Source organism: Macadamia integrifolia, chromosome 6 (assembly GCF_013358625.1).
Source record: "Macadamia integrifolia cultivar HAES 741 chromosome 6, SCU_Mint_v3, whole genome shotgun sequence".
Lineage (NCBI taxonomy): Eukaryota > Viridiplantae > Streptophyta > Magnoliopsida > Proteales > Proteaceae > Macadamia > Macadamia integrifolia.
Genome location: NC_056562.1, coordinates 15,552,336 through 15,568,135, shown reverse-complemented (window position 1 = coordinate 15,568,135; position 15,800 = coordinate 15,552,336). Strand labels below are relative to the sequence as shown.

Genomic DNA, 15,800 nt, shown 5'->3' with positions numbered 1-15,800 from the left:
CTCTCTCTCTCTCTCTCCATTTTCTTTATTATAATAATGGAGGAAAGAGATAAGGATAAGAGACCAATCCCTAACTTACGTCCTAACAAACTCCACAATGCACCCATGTCTACATTTTCGGCTCTTCATTTCCATATAATTCCTCTATTATAACATAAATCTAGACGAACCACCCCTTACAAACTCCACAAAATTGCTTCAAATCAAGCCTTACTTTCTCTGCAAACTCCACAGTGAGAATTCAAAAGAAAAATAGATAAAAGATTGAAGTATTTGAAAGACAGTGCGACAGAACTAGGATGAAAGATCGTTGGGTAAAGCTCAATAGATTAATGTAGATTTCATGTTCTATAAGATTTATCATTTTTAAGTCGTTTCGAATTTTAAAAATTGCATGCTTTACTTTAGATCGAACTGTTTCACATAATCCAATAGGGAATCTTTTGCAGGAAACTATAATGGAGGGGAGAGGTGAGGGGATTGCAATGACAGGGCTATGTGAAGGAGTGTAGTTGGAGGTTTGGTTCGATGTGTTACGCGGAGAAAACGTCTGCCAATGAAAAAGAAGTAGAAGGAAGGAGACCAAGGAGATCAATGTAACTCTGCTATCAAATCATTCATTTAACAATTCAACTAATTTTCTATAGTGAACAAGGAGATCAATGTAAGCATTGTTATAATTTTCAGATTAATTTTCCTATCTATAACCTCATTTTCATTGATATTAACATTCCACTTACAACAAAAAATATTCTCACTAATATTGAACTCAATGAATAATCAATTCACTTTTTTTCCCCCCTCCAATAAACATTTCACCTATTCATAATGTCATACTAAATGTTTTTTTGTTTTATTGGTTTCATTCAGTTCTGTTTCGTTATCAATCGGTTTAGTGTGGTTCAACTTTCAATCGGTCCAATCCAATAAGAATCGATTTGGTTTAGTCCATGTTTTTTTGATAAGTTTCGGTCGACTTCATTAGTTCGGGCTAGGGTTTGACACCCCTAACACGAGTACAATGTCCAATTCTTATTGTCTAACATATAGTCAAATCAAGTGTATTATAGTTATCTTGAATCAAATCACAACATTGTGAGAGATGCTTACTATCGTAGTGAACTGTCACTAACTTTGTTTACTATTTATCTCATAAGAGATGAGTGTAGACCGTTTTGTCAAACAAACTAGACATTAGCCTATCAGGGTCTTCATTAGTTGGTTTACAAAACTTCTATCCCCACCAACAATGGAGGCCATGGGGTTTCTACCTATTAAGAATCCCTATATCACACTTCCTTTGTTAGTAAAAGAACAATTATGGATTTAAAAATACATCATATATCATTATGAACAAATGCACATCAATAAATATGGTAGTTATTACATTTTTATTTTTTGATAAGAATAAATATGGTGACTATGTGATGGAGAGTAATGTATCCTCCACACATTACTTCTCCTCATCAATATTAATTTATCAATTTATTGTGATGTTAAGATTATGCATCTCTTACAACAAGTGATGTATCACGTTGATGCCCATTTATATTTCCAAGGTGATCTCTATATCCTTCATGAACACCGTATTTTTATTGATCTTCATCTATGTTTCCTTCTCAAAATCAATTACAATCTTACGTCTATTTATTTATTTTTTGTTGGTAAAGAATCTTACATCTATTTTACACCTTAGTTAAAGAAACCTTAGGAAATCAATCCACCAATTGGAATACCCAAGGTGGTTACATTTATAAAAAAGAATAGGAAAAAAAAAAGAGAGAGGAAGAGATAGGGATACATACATACAGCATCACATTCCACACATCACATCACATGTAACTTAATATGCCATCCACATAAATAAGACTATAATTACAAATTTTATGACCACCATGTATGTAATATCATGTTCCTACAAAATTCAAAAATAGAAATTTAATATTTAATAAAAAACGTGTTATCTATTAACTAACTTTTAGTCAAAATAGGGTTACATCTCATGCAACACCGTATACCCTTACTTGTATAAATTATAAGCCCATTTAAAATGCTCAAATCCCAATCTTACATAATACATTGTTATGTGTGTCCCACCTAAGTCAAAAAACTAGGGTTTCATCTCATATATGGTTGCAAAAGTATTTTAAAGTATCCCATAAACTGATTCCAACGACAGATTTAAAATGCCCACGAATAGTTTATAAACTGTTTCATATTAGTCCATAAACTATCATATAAATAGTTGATAAACGATTTCTATAAACAGTTATTTGCTATTTGTTATTTGTATATATTTCTATAATCAATCCATAATAAACAGTTATTTGTAGCAGATGGGTAGTCTTTGAATCCAAATATGTCATTGATGAGTTCATAGTCAAAACAGATAGCCACATTGACCATGGGGAATTCCTGGCTTCTATGGAGGTCATGAACTTCAATCCCTAGCAAAGATCTAGTAATCAATTCATGAGAGTCCAGAGAGAATTGGAAAAAATTCACAAAGGAATTGATGAATGTGGATTTAAGGCTTTCACCAGCAAAGCGAAATTACAGTGTATTCCTTATCGTTTCCATAGAGAACCTTTGAAATTTGGAGAGCGGCTAGGTAAGGTAAATGATGGGTTTGGAGATGCAACTTTTCATTGGGGGTCCATCGATTTTTGGTCTTCAAGTTTTTTCAAGAAACGGAAAAACAAGTCTGACTTATTTCGTCAAATCAGTTTCCAGATACAAAACTAAGCATAAATTTCTATTTATGTTCCAAAAAACATATGAAACCAAACAAGTTTATCAAACAATTTTTAAGGTGTTTTCCTTTTCTAAGCATAGAAAAACAAAAAACACGTTTATGAAAATGTTATCAAAGTGATTAAGGCCCATTAACCTCAAATTAAAACACCTTTTTAAAAGAAAATGAAAGCACACTGAAACACCATTCAAAAGGCCCAGTAATTGTTCTGATGAGGTGGGTTAAAAATATCCATTATCTCTTCATCCATCTTCCTTGTCCACCTCCTCTATTTCAAAAGGCTAAAATAGAGTTCAACAACTAGGTTTAAACTTCTTAACCCTTTTCTGTTCTTTTCGTCTTGCAGGTCCAAGAGAAGGAGAGGAAAGCCAGCCTTGTCGACAGAAGCAGTAGGCTATTGGCACTCAGGAGATGGCAGCCACTCTTGCTAGCAGGGTGGGACAAAAGGGGCAGGGTGCTACGGCTTACGGGCTGCATCCTTGCTTGGCTGCGGTCTATCGGCTACAACCTTGCTTGGCCAAGCAAAGCGGCCTTGCTTGGATGTGGCCTTCAAGCAGAAAAGAGGATGTACAAATTGGTAGAAACAGAAAAGGGGAAGAAGGCAAGAGCTTGGTTGCTTGTGTGGCTTGGCTTGTGGGATGGGCTGCTTTTGCAGCCTGGCCTGCTGGCCTTGGTTGCGTGTGGGGGGCCTAGGCTACAGGCTAGGCTTCCCGAGCGGCCTTAGCCTGAACATGCATAGTCTGTTGTCCACAGCTACAAACCATGAAAACCATAATTTCTAACTATGATATTGCATAACAAATATGGTACAATTTAAATATAAGAGGTCTGACTCTAATATCAATTGTCGGAAATGATATCCAATGGGTGTTCGAAACTCCCAAATCTTTGAAGGATTAAATCAAATTAATCTTAAATGCGAATTTTACCATAAAAAATTTAATAGGAAAATATGTGTACCTTTCAAATCGCAATCGCAGTCCCTCCATGTAACTTAGCTCTTCAGCACTTTAAGGTACTTGTGTTTGTAGGGAAAACACTGAACTGACCCCTTCACCTAGGGTTTTAAAAGCTCTAATTTTCACAGTCCAATAGAGGGAGAGGGATAAGGAGAAATCGATGGAGGGAAGAGATTTTTCAAAATCGCAAGTCTCCTCTTCCCTCTTCCCTTTATAAAGAATATGTCACCCACAAATTGTGGGCTACCTTGTTTAGTCGATTTAGGATTCTCAATTTCTGTTTGACTCAACTCCATGAATCCCTATGGGGACAAGTAACCTTATCAATATCTAGTTTCCTTGTTGATCCTTGTAGTGACAAGTGTCTTTATCAATATCCAGTGTCTATGTTGCTACATCAGTCAAGTTATCCGTGGGAAGAGGTAGCATCCTTGGGACTCTTATCTAATCCAAACTTCTTTATGTTTATCATCTTATTAATGATAATTATAAAATATTAATAGATTAGTTATTACAGTTATATTTCTCCAAAATGATAAATGATTCACTATTTAATCCTATAAATCACATATTAGCCCCTCCACTAAAACGATATCACATTACAACTATTGGGTATGTAATTGTATTACTGCCATACAGAAATTCTATGCCAATGATTGGATAAAAATATACTGTTAATTATTTAATATAATAATATTATTTTTCAAAAAAGATTGGAAACACTTTATAAAACATAACACGGATATGGATTTATGTCAAATCATACAAGATCATGCTCTCTCCTCGATATTCCCCATAAGGGTAGTGTATTCCATGTTGAACACCTCTTTCATTCACAATCAAACACCGTCATCAACCATTAAAGCAAAAAAAAAAAAAATCCATGATGTACAATCGCAATGACAAGGACCTCTATAATCAAAGGACCAATTGAATTCTATAAATGAGAATTTTGTTACTTGTTAACTCGTAGTAACACATACAAGATTCTCGTGCAATTTTGTACAATGCACACATTGTACATGCACTCGTATCTTTGTCTTAGAATCAACATTTCCATAGAACAATTGAACAAATGATGCAACCAAAAAATGATGGGTTTGATGGACACATATCCAACAAACACAACCAGCAAAGGGTAGAACTTGGAAACTCATTGGTCACTTATCCCCAACCCAGGACTGGCTCAGCCCAAATTAATAGGACTAGCTGGAAACTCTCAACGATAGCTTAGTCCATTCAGGTTTAGCTCAGCCTGGCCTGGCCCAGCCCCACATATCTATTCTAAAATGATGATGTATATTCCTATCAAAACTTGATATAAGGGACATTTGAAGAGTCAAATATTTGGGGCACTCATCATCATCACACAAGTGTTTGGGCTTAGGAACAGGCCAGGCTTAACCTCAATTCCTCAATCCTAACTCATCCTAGCCGAACATGAGGCTGATATTTTAACGCTAGCCCAACCCACATGCCAAAAATCCCATTTTTTATGGGTCTTTGCTGGGCTTGGGTTTTCAAGCCAAACTGAACTTACCAATAAAACCTTTTAACTAGCTAGGGGTGGCATTCACCCTTCATTCGAAAAGTCATATAGGTTTGCCTCCACATCTTCTACAGCCACCGCACCAGTGCAGTGAGCATTCGGTGGCTGATAACCCCTTTAGGGTGTGTACCCAGATATTTCTAGCCGCTGGATGCTCATTGCACCGATGCAACGGCTTCAAGGATGTGGTCTCTGCACATGCCTTTCAACCTAGAGGAGGAAGAGGACGCAAGTGTGATGCAGCTCAAAGAGTTGTAAGCATAAGGATATAGTGGATTAGCTCATGCTAGGGAATATCAAGTGTTTATTAAATGACGGCAAATAAAACCTTTTTCTTTAATAAAATAAGCTACTTGTAACGACCTTAATTTGCACGAAACGCAGAGAAAGACTACTCCACACAGTTAGGATTCAAAATCCTTGCACAAACTCACAAATAAAAGAAAGAGACGAGCCGAAGGAGAGCACTATTTAGGATTCAAAATCCTAACTCAAACTCAAAGAGAAGAAAGAGAAGAGTTGTGGGGGGAGGAGAGAGAGAGAGAGAGAGAGAGAGAGAGCACCTACATGTGTCATATTTTGTTAGTGGAAATTCTAAGGGTGTACCTGGTACACAAGGCTCCCACATATATGTGCGAGGTCCGGGGGCAAGTATTACCCAGTCATACCCCGAGAATGTTGAGAGGCTGTTTCGACCGCTTGACCACAAGGTCGCAACATTTGCACGTTACAGTTGGTAGAACTTCTATGTAGTTCAAATTGATAAGAGGCAATTTACCACACAAGAAAAAAAAAAAAAAAAAAAAAACTGTTAAGAGGTGAGATCTCATTGGGTAATCCACTTTAGATTCCTCAAATAAAATATAGGAAAAAGAAAACTACCTCCTTCCGTGTGTCTATAGCTAGACATAGGTGGGTGCCTCTGTGAGCCCTCCCATTGGTTTGCGTGTTCTGATTCAATGGCCGTGGAAGCAGGTAGTATCCTCTTGCCCATAAAATATTTTTAATTCTCAACAAAAGATGTTTGCATTCAAGGAGTCAAGGACATTATATAACAAGTATAACATATAAGCCCCAAAGAATTAAGATTATTAAATTTCAGTCCTTACATGCATAAAAATAATTACTGCCACTACCATCAAAACCTCCTATGTAAAGAATCTTGACCATCAAAATGGTTTCCAAAAGCTTTTCCCAATAATTATCATTAACTTTTATTTTCAAACCTTTTGTATGACACTAGGTCTAGAGTTTTGCTCAGTCATTACCAAATATTCTCTCTTGATATATACATTGCACAAGAAATAGTAACATATTGAAGATCTCTTTCATTCACACCAAACACTATGAATTCAGCTCATCTGAGTGACATCAATCAAACCCATAAATGCCTAACAGCAACTATTGAAAATCTCTTTCATTCACACCAACTACAGCAACATGGTAGTCCTTCAAGATTTTCATGTAATACAATTCAATATATACAATATTTATACTCATACTTGTGTCTCGGAATCTCCATTTCTAAGAGTACACAATGTGACTACTATATGAAAAGAATGTCCAATTATGTCCCTAATTATGAACTGTGCCTATTATAAACATGCAAAATAATCAAGGACAAATAATATATCTATACATGTGCTAGACATACTTTCAACGTCAAGGGCATAATCTATGTCAAAATGAACAAAAGCAGCCATTTGCAAAGCTCTAAACTTCTAATGTTTTTACTTTTTATGTAGGGAGACCCAAAACACCTTTATACCACCCACCAATGAATCCAATCCCATTTCTCATTCTGTAAAGCTGTGTTACAAAGTACAAACATCGATTCTGTAATTTGAGAGCAATAAGAACTCTATGAAGCACCAGAGAGACCCACCTACTCAACTGAACTTGGTCTAAAACTCACCAAGATAACAAAGACCAAAAAAATTTTACAAAAAATTGTGCTAACCAAAGTAGCAAAAAAATAAGCAAAAGAAAGGCAGCTCCTGAATTCCATTTTGATGTACCAATTGGATCTTCTGGTGAGTGGCAGTACCTGTGCTGCAATCTCCCCTCGATTAATTTGGTTAATAATGAAAATGCTAATTTAGAGGTATTGAGCTTGTATTCTTTCCCTATTATCTTCCCACCACATCTTTGCATGAACCTCCCCAAATCTTTCGCGGCTACAAACCATAAAGTCATGAATTATTGATCAATTGCTATTCAAATAGGATATCCTACAGAGCGATATAGAATGCAAGACACTGATTTTAGTACCTGAATCTAACACGCCGGAGTTCTCTGGTGCCGTCGGGCAGTTGTCGGATGGTAATGTATACTCCAGGTTCATCTTGCTCGACCCACTCTGTCTCCTGGTCACTGACATTGCTAATAGAAGCTGAGGCTTCGTCTCTGGATGAGGTTGTTGTCCTTGATGCATCAATAGAAGATGTTTCTCCCCTGAAGCCTGGAATATAGACACTTGGTCCAGCATTGTAGTGTTGTGCCTGATGGCTTCCTTGTTCCAGAGGATCTGGAGGAAAGTAACCTCCTTTGCTACCTGATGGCTTGTAGTAGTTCTTCGGTATCCTATCTTTACTCAACGTTGGAGTGCCTGGGCTTTCTCTTGCTGATCCAAGCCTTGAGTAAGAAGAATCTCTTTGCTGTACACACAGACCTCACTTCGTCAATGAGAAAATTACATGTCATTTTGCAAAGCACAAACAATTGATTTATGGGTTTGTAAGGATACAATAAAAGAATAACTCTTTTCAATATTTTGACTAATGTTGAGCTGATTATTTCTGAATATAGATGTGTCTCTTTTAGTTCCATTGGTAAAGATATAAGCAGGGCAGCTCATGTTGTATTGCCAACATCATTTCAGTTTATTTCAGAGTCTAAGAGGTGGTATTAATATCATGTTTTTGCAATATGTATTGTATTCCTTATTAAATCATTTAACTCCAATAAAAAGACCAAAATTTTCATTTTAGCCCATTATCCCATCTAGACAACTGAAAGTTATAACAAGAGCGAGGGTTCGCTATGACGCCTGTATGCAGATTTCGGCCAGTAGGAGGAACAGGTGACGAATTGGTAAATAGGGTGTTATATACCATGGTTTGGATATGGGTTGCATGAGAATAATAGTATACTAACGCATTCTCTACTCTATTGTGTAGTTACTTTAGTTAACCAGTGGTTAGTGAAGTTTATATGTAAGGTTAGCAGAAAAAAAAACGTTTATATGTAATGGGGTAATACATGGTTAGAAATATAAAAGAATAAAAAAAGGATGCAGAAATCATCTATTGAAGTCCCTATATTTTCTCTATTTGAGAATGAGGCACGGGCTTTCTCAGTGATGCCCATGGCTTTGTCTATAAAACCTCCCCAAAGTTTGATCTTTATCTCTTTCTTACCTCCTTGGCTTACTGGCTGATCTCTTTTCTATTTATTTTCCTCATTTTTTCTGCACCTGCAGTCTTGTGCGTGTGACGGGGGAGGTTTTTGAGGAGAGAGACAGCATGTTGGCCTCATCACTTATGGCGTGGAAATTGATTAGCATCTTTTCCCCTAAAAACAGACGACCTTTTTTTTTGGGTGTCTCCTGATTCGTCGGACTCAGAATGATAGATTTTATGAGAGCCCTAAAATCAGAATTTCCCACAAAAAAAGACATGGAGCCTGGACAGTACTCTCTTTTTCCTCTTTCTGGAGCCTGGACAGTACCTCTTTTGGTGGCTTTTGTCTTCTCTTCCCCTTGTGTGTGCGCGCATGCGCTCGGGCATCAATTAATAGCTGCTATCTTCAGACATTGCTCATGTAGACAAACTTTACAGCTGAGCAGAGTATTAATTTAGAATATATTTCATTCAGACACTAGTCGCAGCTATTCATATTCTCTACTTGTCCTAGTTCTAACCAGATACACACACTGGGACTTTGTTTTCTTTTTTTCTTCCTATATTTACTGAGTAGTCAATGTTAACACTACTTCCATGAGACATAGGTGTCAGAAATTCAGTACTGGTGGAACAGAGATAAAGCTAAGTTATCTGAATTTTTGGACTCCTACTACTATTGAGGGTTTGTTTTATTCTAATGAATAAAGGACTTATTGTGGAAGTATCCATGACAGAGCCCCAGAAAATGGGACAAACGATTCATGAACAAAGAGAGAGAGAGAGAGAGAGAGAACAAATGGTTTACCTCATCCTCAGACCTAGGTGGAGTAGTAAGAGCTTGCCGGTTAAATCTCTGTACATTGTAGAGCTCCATAATTCTATCAAAGTTCTCTCCCCACCATCGTTGAGCTTGCCATTTATTGAACATTTCCCGGCTGCACATGAAGAGACCAAAACGGACATCAGTTCAGGGTTCATTAATGAGAAATTTGAGATGCTAAGAGGCTAAAACCCCTCTTTCAAGTTTCAACGAAGAAATAAATTAAAGGTCTCCGATACCGATATTTGGTCGGCTCGGTGGATGGTACGGACATGGGGTATGATATTGGTATCGACATGACAAATACAGTTCCGTATCCCAATCCGACACTGATCCACCAATGGATGGTACCTGAAAACATGCTTGGGCTGGTCCATGATGGAAACCCTTAACTAAAAAATTAAAGCCAGCAAGACACCTCAGGACATGTGGGCCAAGTCTACCCCACAAAGAGCATTCTTAGGCGTGCTTTTATTAGTTTCTTAATAGAATCTGACGCTGTCCTTGGTTTTTAGAACAGATCCCGCCCTTTCCATGAGATTGAAATATCCACATCAGATAATAGGGCAGGGGAACACTGACCACAGAGTAGTGATCGTAATTCGTAACCGAGCGTGTTCAGAACGGGAAACAAGGGAAGCAACAATACCATAAAACACCACAAAAAGTATAACTGAACCCAACCCTGACAAACATGCATGGAACAGCTCACTAGAAGACAACTGGAGCAGCTACTATAAGTTGAAACAGGGTAGAGTGGGTAGTCAGAGTTTTCAAATAACAATAAGGGCAATACCATAACTGAACCACTGGAAGCGACGCAAGGCCAAAATTCCCACTTTAACCACCCCATTGCCATCCACACTGTTGAGCCTGAACGAAACAAGGCCCGGTTCATTTGAAAAGAAGGGGGAAAGTGTTCTCTGTTTAGGGCGTGGCCAATGCGATACTTCCCATGTCTATCTCTCTCCTTTTCAATAAGGTTAAAGATATCATTTCACAAGAATGGTGAAGGAAAGCAAGGAAGAAGAGAGAGATAAATACCCATGTGAGCACAGGATAGGCCATGCTCTGGACAGAAAACATTTACCCTAGAAGACACAAATATATGCCCTAGTAAGCCAAGCCTTGCCAAAAACAAAAAACTTTAAAAGAATAGCTAAGCAGAAAAAAGGCATTACTCAAAAACTATATCTTCTGAACATAGGCCCATCCAAGCCCAGGCCCAGAAGAGGTTTTGTGTTGGAAGTGGCAGGAGCCTCACCATTTTTTCTATAAAGGTCAATTCCAGGTCCAGGTCCAGGTCCAGGTCCAGGTCCATAGCAAATAATTAGGAAGCAAATTCCAAAGTACCTGAAACGAATTCGCTTGAGATCATTGCCACCCTGAGGAAGAGAGACGAAGGTAATGTGAACTCCAGGCTCTACTTGAGCCATCCACTCCTTGGGCTCCTCCTCATCAAGGAGGACCACGTCACCCGACCGGCCCAACATAGAATCATGTCCTCTAGGTGTTCGGTCACCACCAGATATGCCCTTGAATCTTGCATCCCATCCCATTGCGGAGGAGTTGTCCCTATTAACACTAGGGAAATCCCATGCTGGTGTCGAACTTGAGCTCTCGTTATGCATGTACGGGTAGTGGATTCCTTCTGACACATTATCAAAATCTGGGTAAGACCGCTGAGTTTTTCTGTAGCTGCTAGAAGGTGTGGAAGACTTGGGTTGCTTATGGGACCCCGAGATTTTCAATGCCATGTCCTTAATCTGTCAATAACAATAGTTTTCAAAGTCAGATGTGCCCACTCAATAGTTGATCAACGGTGACTGAATTTATTTACTAGAAATAGTAATCTGTGTAGTGGAATCAGTTAATCGTGAATCAGATCCGTCAATTGGCCGGTTCAGATTGGAATTGGGGCGATTCCGGGCGACTTTGCTCCATTTCCTGGCAATTCTGGTGGATTCCAACCGATTTCAGCCAATTCAATTGTCGAAACCAGGATTTTCTGGAATATCCGGTTTGACGGACCAGACCGGGTTTCAAGCTATGCTCAAACTTGGGATCCATGAGGATTGTCGAGCAACATCTTACGAGGCAAATCTATGGGAAGGAATGTAATAGTAAACTTATGCAGTGGGACCCAGCAAAATACCGTACGCACCAAATCCAAGTGTCATGGACGGTTGGGATCCCTGAGGATAATGAAGTATTAAAAGCACAAAAACATTGGATCAATTAATTGTCTTCTAAGGGCACTACAATGGTTCGACAAGAATTCTCCTGTGGGCCCACTAGAAATTCTTTGTTTTGTCCACTCCCAAATTCCATGCCTTGTCTTTTCTAAAGATCCCACACACGACAGATCGTCCTTATGTGATGAAAAATACTTTGTTGTCCCCCAACCCAACAACCCCATCCCTAAAACCTCCCCTTTGAATTGACTAAAATACCCTTGATAAAGTAGACCACGTGCAAATCACCACCAATTAGACTTTATGAAGCTAAGCTAATAGCTGTAAAAAAGGGCTATTCAATCCAGCCTTTCCAGTTGAAAGCCCTTCAATAAACACAACCAGACTCCTCCCATTGCAATAGTTCATGTTGTGAAAACCCATTTTGTCATTGGATTGGGATGACCACATTACTTTCCTATATAAGAAAGGCATTTACACCATGGGGCATTCTTATGATAGAATTCCATTTCATAGATTAGAGTAATTTTCCTTTCCAATGTAAGACCCAAATTCAAGTAAAGGTTGATCATTTTAAGTCCAGAAGAAAAAAATTGAAATAAATAAATTGATCCTACACTAGCCTACACTATGGAGTTAAGGGTCCAAAGATGGACCTTGAAGGGAAGAAGGGGGGGTGGAGACATACAATGGGGGTACTATGGCCTCAAAGTGAAACACAAAAGAATCGAACCTATAATATTTTGGGACCCAGCTCTTACATGTAAAGATATCACCAACTAGACTAATAATGGCCTTCAAAAGAAAGAAAGAAAAGATCAATTCCAATTCCCCAACATCTTAAGAAAATAAGACTTGTTATCAGATTATGACCCTAAACATTTTTTCATTCGAAAACTCCCATTGAAATTTCCGCAACACAATTGACTATCCATTTACCAGAAAAAAAATTATTTTTTGTATCTACGCACGCCTAATGATTAGGAATTTTTTTGATTTTGATGAGGTCAAGATCAGGAGCAACATTAGAAAACCAAAGGAACCAACTTTCTTATACTCCTACCTCAATTATTACCTCAAAGTTTTGAACCCTATGCATATATCATGGGATGGGTTGGATTAAATATTGGATAATAATTTCAAATGAATGTGGTTACAGTGCTCTTTTAACTTTTGTGATTGCTACAGTGAACGACACAATTTAATCCCATATACCCCATGTATTGACACAACACTGCCCCTTAATTACCCCAATCCATCTATGATGAGGGTATTTTAGCAAACTCATTGAACTATGAAATAAAACCAAACAGATGACATCATAGTCATATTAGTGGACTTGGACGTCAAATAAGGCAGTAGGTTTGGATCCATTTTCATGTAAATTGGTGAGAAAGTAGGGATTATTGGGAACTATGCTCTTTCATTTCTATGGACATCTTCTCTAGTCATCTACTATTAGGCTATTAGCAGCCTATTTACGTCAAACTAACTCTAAAATGCTTTTCTTTCCACAAAGAAAAAGAACTCTAATGCTCTTTTTCATATTAAGGTCCTGTGCTTTATAAAGGCAGACGATGGTCCCAACTCCCAAGACCATAATTCCCAACTCTCTCCTCCGCCCACCCCATCTTAACAATAAGACAGTCGGCAAGGAAAGAAGAAACTGATAAAGCAATGCCAATGAAATGATAAAGGAAAGTTTCGAACCTGAGACGTAAGGCTTTTGACGGCTTCTTTAGTACTTGGAGTCCCACGCGTATTTTCATCCCCTGAATCGTCCAATTGCTTTGAACAAGCTATGCACGTTAACATCTTTGCTCTCTTGAGCTGCAAAGAACAAACAATGACGTAAGGAATCCGGTTCAAACCGGATTAGACCGTGAACTAACTAAACCATTAAATGGTTTGAACTTCGGTTCTGTTTGGGCGGAATCCTATGGTGTCGTGGTCTCCAGGATTTGTTCTTGTTCTTCCTTCGGAAGAGGACTAAAGAATCTTCTCTTGTTCTTCGGAATAGTAAAAGAGAACAGAAAAAGGTCTAAATTAAGAATAAATAATTGTATTTAAATGTAACCTGATAATTGAAGCAAGCGAAGGAAATAATCGATTTTGGCAAAGCCGAAGTTTCTGACAAGCAAAAAGTAGATAATATAATAAGATTTTTAGTAGTTTTCGATGGCACTATTGTCACAATTGTGTAACTTAAAATATAAAATTTGAGTCTCTGTGTTCAAGTAGGGACTAAAAGTGAGTGATGGATTGGAAATTTATAGATTCTCGCTCTGATCGATGAAATGATCTACCAATGGAGTGTTTTCAAATCTCTGTCTTTGTCTCAAGTTAATGAAAGCGTTTCGTTTTGATGTAATCATGTAATGACAGAAAGAAACAAAGCAATTTTTGATCAATTTGATCATTTGTTTGCTTATTTTACTCCAGAACATCGCATCAAAAAAGTACTCACCTCTGCTTTCCTTCTTTGATGTTTCTTCTTCTTCGTTCAGCTCTTCAAACAGAGAGCCAGAGAGAGATAGAGAAAGAGATGGATTAAATCTTCGGTTACTTAAGAACGAGCAGATCTGAAACCAGCGTAATTCATAGATTCCATTAGCTCCACCGCGCAAAACGAAATGAAATTTGCAGAAACAGAGAAGAAAATCCGTACCTCACAACCAAGAGATTTGGAGCTTCGATTGTTGACAGTATCTGATTAACAACAAAAGAGAGAGAACATAAGCTTTTTTCCAAGAAAAAAAAAGTTCAAACGCTGAGACAAAAGGAGGAAATTAAAGCAAACTCAACCCCTCACCTTCATCTACCTCCTTCCATGGAAACAAATCTCAATATCGAAATACGAGTTCATAACAAAGCATAGATAGAGACTCTCTGTTCCAACAGGTTTTGGAACAGAAAAAGAAAGAATCTGAAATTCCTATTCTTCAGCTTCAAAGCATCGATTGGGATTTCGTCTCTTCTACTAAATTTAGAAACAAAATCTTCTGATCAGTGGAGAAATTTTCGCCGGAGACGAAATGCCGGCGAGATTCCTTCGATTCGATGAGCTGTATTATTCGAATGGAGGTTTCTGGATATCTTTTATCTCCGATTTCTACGTTTTCGGACCAAAAATGGAGACACCTGCGAAGGGGAGAAGCTGCAACACTTCTTCACCTACTGTTATTTATAGCGCGAAGGTAACGACGTCATTTCTGCCGTTAATTAACGGAACAGATGTTTATATGATCGTAACGGTCTTTGGGCCCCTACAGCTATGAAGTTGAACCTTGATCAGAACCCGTTATTTTGGAATCTTTCTTTCCGTTGAATTAGAATCTTTTGGTTTTGGTCAAACTTTTGTACAAAATAGATTCCAATCTAATGATCATTCAGAGTTTCCATATATGTGGACCCCTGCTATAATATTCCTTTTGAGAATTTGAACTCATTGCATTGAATGCCTAAAATATGTGGAAAGCTCAGACTTCATTCCAACCTGTATATGAGCAAGCTCCAGTACGGACAACCTTTGTTTCGCTTTCAGACCATAAATACCGTCTATGTGTATAAATCAACACTAAATAGCAATTCAAATTGTGGTTAAACCAACCGGTCCAACCAGTCAATCTACTTGAAATCATGATCCTTAATTCCTAATCGCCATATATCCCCACTCTCTAGTAGTTAACTAGTGTTTGAGCTTTAACCTAGCCAACTAGCTACAACTGGTTGAACCAACTCCCAAGTCCCAACCATGGTTTGAGGAATTTCATTGGATTGGATGGGTATCAACCTTGTATGATTTCGATTCTTGACCGATATTGTATTGCTTGATTGGTGCAAATGAAAGGTAAAAAAAAAAAAAATTGGTTTATTTAATGATAATCAGGGGTACTAATATAGGCCAATCTGGCTTGGGTTAATCAATATCAGCTATGTGTCCGATCTTGAGACCAATTCCAATATCTTAAACCATGGTCCCAACCATAGTTATCAATTCGGCCGAATAATTCGCGAATTATTCGCCCGAACCGAATTTTAAAGAATTTTATCAAAAATTCGGACCGAATCCGAATTAAAAATAAAATTCTTTAAAATTCGCGACTTTTTCCAAAATG

At 37.9% G+C, this 15,800-nt stretch overlaps 1 protein-coding gene across 2 annotated transcripts; it reads right to left on the bottom strand.

Moving 5' to 3' along the window:
• Positions 1 to 7,041: 7,041 nt before the first annotated feature.
• Positions 7,042 to 14,834, bottom strand: LOC122081128 (protein Brevis radix-like 1). Of its 2 annotated transcripts, XM_042648111.1 has the most exons (9): positions 14,495 to 14,834; positions 14,351 to 14,391; positions 14,150 to 14,264; positions 13,760 to 13,812; positions 13,393 to 13,512; positions 10,841 to 11,253; positions 9,473 to 9,602; positions 7,535 to 7,920; positions 7,042 to 7,440 (listed from the first exon to the last, which is right to left on the bottom strand). In XM_042648111.1, the coding sequence occupies exons 5-9, from the start codon at positions 13,495 to 13,497 to the stop codon at positions 7,362 to 7,364; spliced, it is 1,113 nt and encodes a 370-aa protein (XP_042504045.1). In that variant the 5' UTR covers positions 13,498 to 13,512; positions 13,760 to 13,812; positions 14,150 to 14,264; positions 14,351 to 14,391; positions 14,495 to 14,834; the 3' UTR covers positions 7,042 to 7,361. The 2 variants fall into 2 exon arrangements, with proteins under 2 accessions (XP_042504045.1, XP_042504044.1); XM_042648110.1 differs by lacking the exon at positions 13,760 to 13,812.
• Between the last annotated feature and the right edge of the window lie 966 nt (positions 14,835 to 15,800).